The sequence below is a fragment of the Salvelinus sp. IW2-2015 genome, linkage group LG4q.1:29 (assembly GCF_002910315.2).
Source record: "Salvelinus sp. IW2-2015 linkage group LG4q.1:29, ASM291031v2, whole genome shotgun sequence".
Classification (NCBI taxonomy): Eukaryota; Metazoa; Chordata; class Actinopteri; order Salmoniformes; family Salmonidae; genus Salvelinus; species Salvelinus sp. IW2-2015.
Window position 1 is genome coordinate 28,028,214 of NC_036842.1, and position 1,910 is coordinate 28,030,123.

The window sequence follows — 1,910 nt, forward strand, 5'->3', positions numbered from 1 at the left end:
AGCTGTTTCTCATTCTCCTAACACGACCTCATTTACTCTTTTCACACCTGTCCCCTATTTTGGCCCTCTGATTAGAAGTCCTATTTCTACCTCTCTGTTTCCCCGTTCATGCTCCTTGTCGGATTCTTGTTTGATGTTGAAGCATAGTATTTCTGTTTTGCCTTGTGTTCCGCCCTGTCGTGTTTTTGCGGCGTGTTTTTCAGTTAGTGCTTTCTCGTTGTGATTGTTCTTATTGTCTATGTCAGTCTACTGTGCCTGTGCTTGTGCCTTCCTGAAGCGACCTGCAGTCTGTGGTCGCGTCTCCAGTCGTTCCTCTCTACTGACGAGAGGATTTCAGTTCCTGTTTTGGATTAACCTAGGATAATATCCAGGAGTATCTTTGTTTGTTAAAGACTGGAATAAAGACTCTGTTTCTATTAAGTCGCTTTTGGGTCCTCATTCACCAGCATAACAGTAATCTCATCTGTCATACACATGCATCATCACTGCATCATCACTGATCTACAGTGCATCTACATATCGTCTTAAATACACACCACACCATCCCTCTGACTTCTGACACACCATTCACCGACCATCAATTCATCCATCCATCCATCCATCCAGTACATCCATCTATCCATCCATCCATCCAGTACATCCAACAGCTAGGACCAGGAGGTTTTCCTAACCATGTGATCTGACCAGGGAAACCTCCAGGTCCTAGTACCAGGCTACTTGGCTCTGCTGGTCAGAGAGAATCTCTCTGGCTTAGAAACTCCATCATGTGCTTATCCTACTTCTCTGGTTCATACAGGCTTAATGGTTAGGGCAAGATGTTGTCTGTGTGTGTGCAGAAACATAGCATAGTGTAGTCTGCTGGAGTGACAGTATCAGTACTAGTCATTACGATACAGACAGTACAGAAATGTCAATGTTAGAACAGATACACCCATATATAGAGAGAGACAAGAGGGAAGGGCTTGAGTGGTGTGTAAGTCACTGTGCCTCTCTATGTTGTCATCATTACTTCAAGCGGGGGTAGAACTCTGCCAGGGTGCTCTGAGGGATTCTCTTCAGCATCTCTTTGGGGAAGATTCTCATCAGCTGCCAGCTGATGTCCAGCGACTCAAACACAGTCCTGTTCTCATAGGCTCCTAGAACAGAGAGTGAATGAGATGTTATAAACACACACACACAGCCCCACCCACCGCCCCTATACACCAGTGTACCCTGGGCGATGAAGTTCTTCTCAAACTGCTGTAGGAACTCCAGGTAGAGCAGATCATCAGGCGTGAGAGCCTCCTCTCCCACCACAGCCTTCATCGCCTGCACGTCCTTACCTATAGCATAACACGCAAACTATATATACAAACACACATACACGATCACAGATTTTACTAGCAGAGCTAGAGAAGTGCTGAACGTTATTGAGCAGTGTGTGTGTGTGTGTGTGTGTGTGGTGTGTGTGTGTGTGTTGTGGTGTGTTGTGTGTGCCAGCTGGTTGGAGACATCCGAGTGGTCTATGCGTTTCATCCCTTCTCCGATGGCTGACTTCATCAGACGAGAGAGAGACGGCAGAACGTTGAAGGGAGGATAGATCTAGAGAGAGAGGAAATATTCTGCGCCATAATGAACAGCAGATTACTGCACTTTCTCAGTGAACACAATATCCTGAGCAAAAGTCAAATTGGATTCCTACCAAATTATCGAACATAAGATCACATTTATATCCTACACACCCTAATCTTCTGATTAATATCTAAAAAATAGCCACCAAATGTTATAAATTTTTAAAACAAGTGACCCCCAACATCCAACCATTACCAAGCCCTTAACTGCCAAGAGGTGACCAATAGAGAAGAGTCCCCTCAGCCAGCCAACAAAAGCCTAAGGACAGCACTCAGAAAATCTGGCCCAACCAAATTATC

General features: G+C 45.1%; 1 protein-coding gene across 1 annotated transcript; it reads right to left on the reverse strand.

Annotated features, from left to right (window-relative positions):
- Positions 1–1,005: 1,005 nt before the first annotated feature.
- On the reverse strand, positions 1,006–1,575 carry LOC111960872 (V-type proton ATPase subunit B-like). The gene is made up of 3 exons (XM_023983042.1): positions 1,477–1,575; positions 1,212–1,341; positions 1,006–1,136 (listed from the first exon to the last, which is right to left on the reverse strand). The coding sequence occupies exons 1-3, from the start codon at positions 1,537–1,539 to the stop codon at positions 1,006–1,008; spliced, it is 324 nt and encodes a 107-aa protein (XP_023838810.1). The 5' UTR covers positions 1,540–1,575.
- Between the last annotated feature and the right edge of the window lie 335 nt (positions 1,576–1,910).

What these genes read in the sequence shown, in the direction of transcription:
- LOC111960872 (XM_023983042.1), bottom strand. Translation starts at nt 1,539, where the DNA reads ATGAAGTCAGCCATCGGAGAAGGGATGAAACGCATAGACCACTCGGAT. An exon ending in CGGATGTCTCCAACCAGCTG is followed by an intron (nt 1,342 to 1,476) that starts GCACACACAACA and finishes TTGTATATATAG; the next exon opens with TTTGCGTGTTATGCTATAGG. An exon ending in GAAGAACTTCATCGCCCAGG is followed by an intron (nt 1,137 to 1,211) that starts GTACACTGGTGT and finishes TCTCTGTTCTAG; the next exon opens with GAGCCTATGAGAACAGGACT.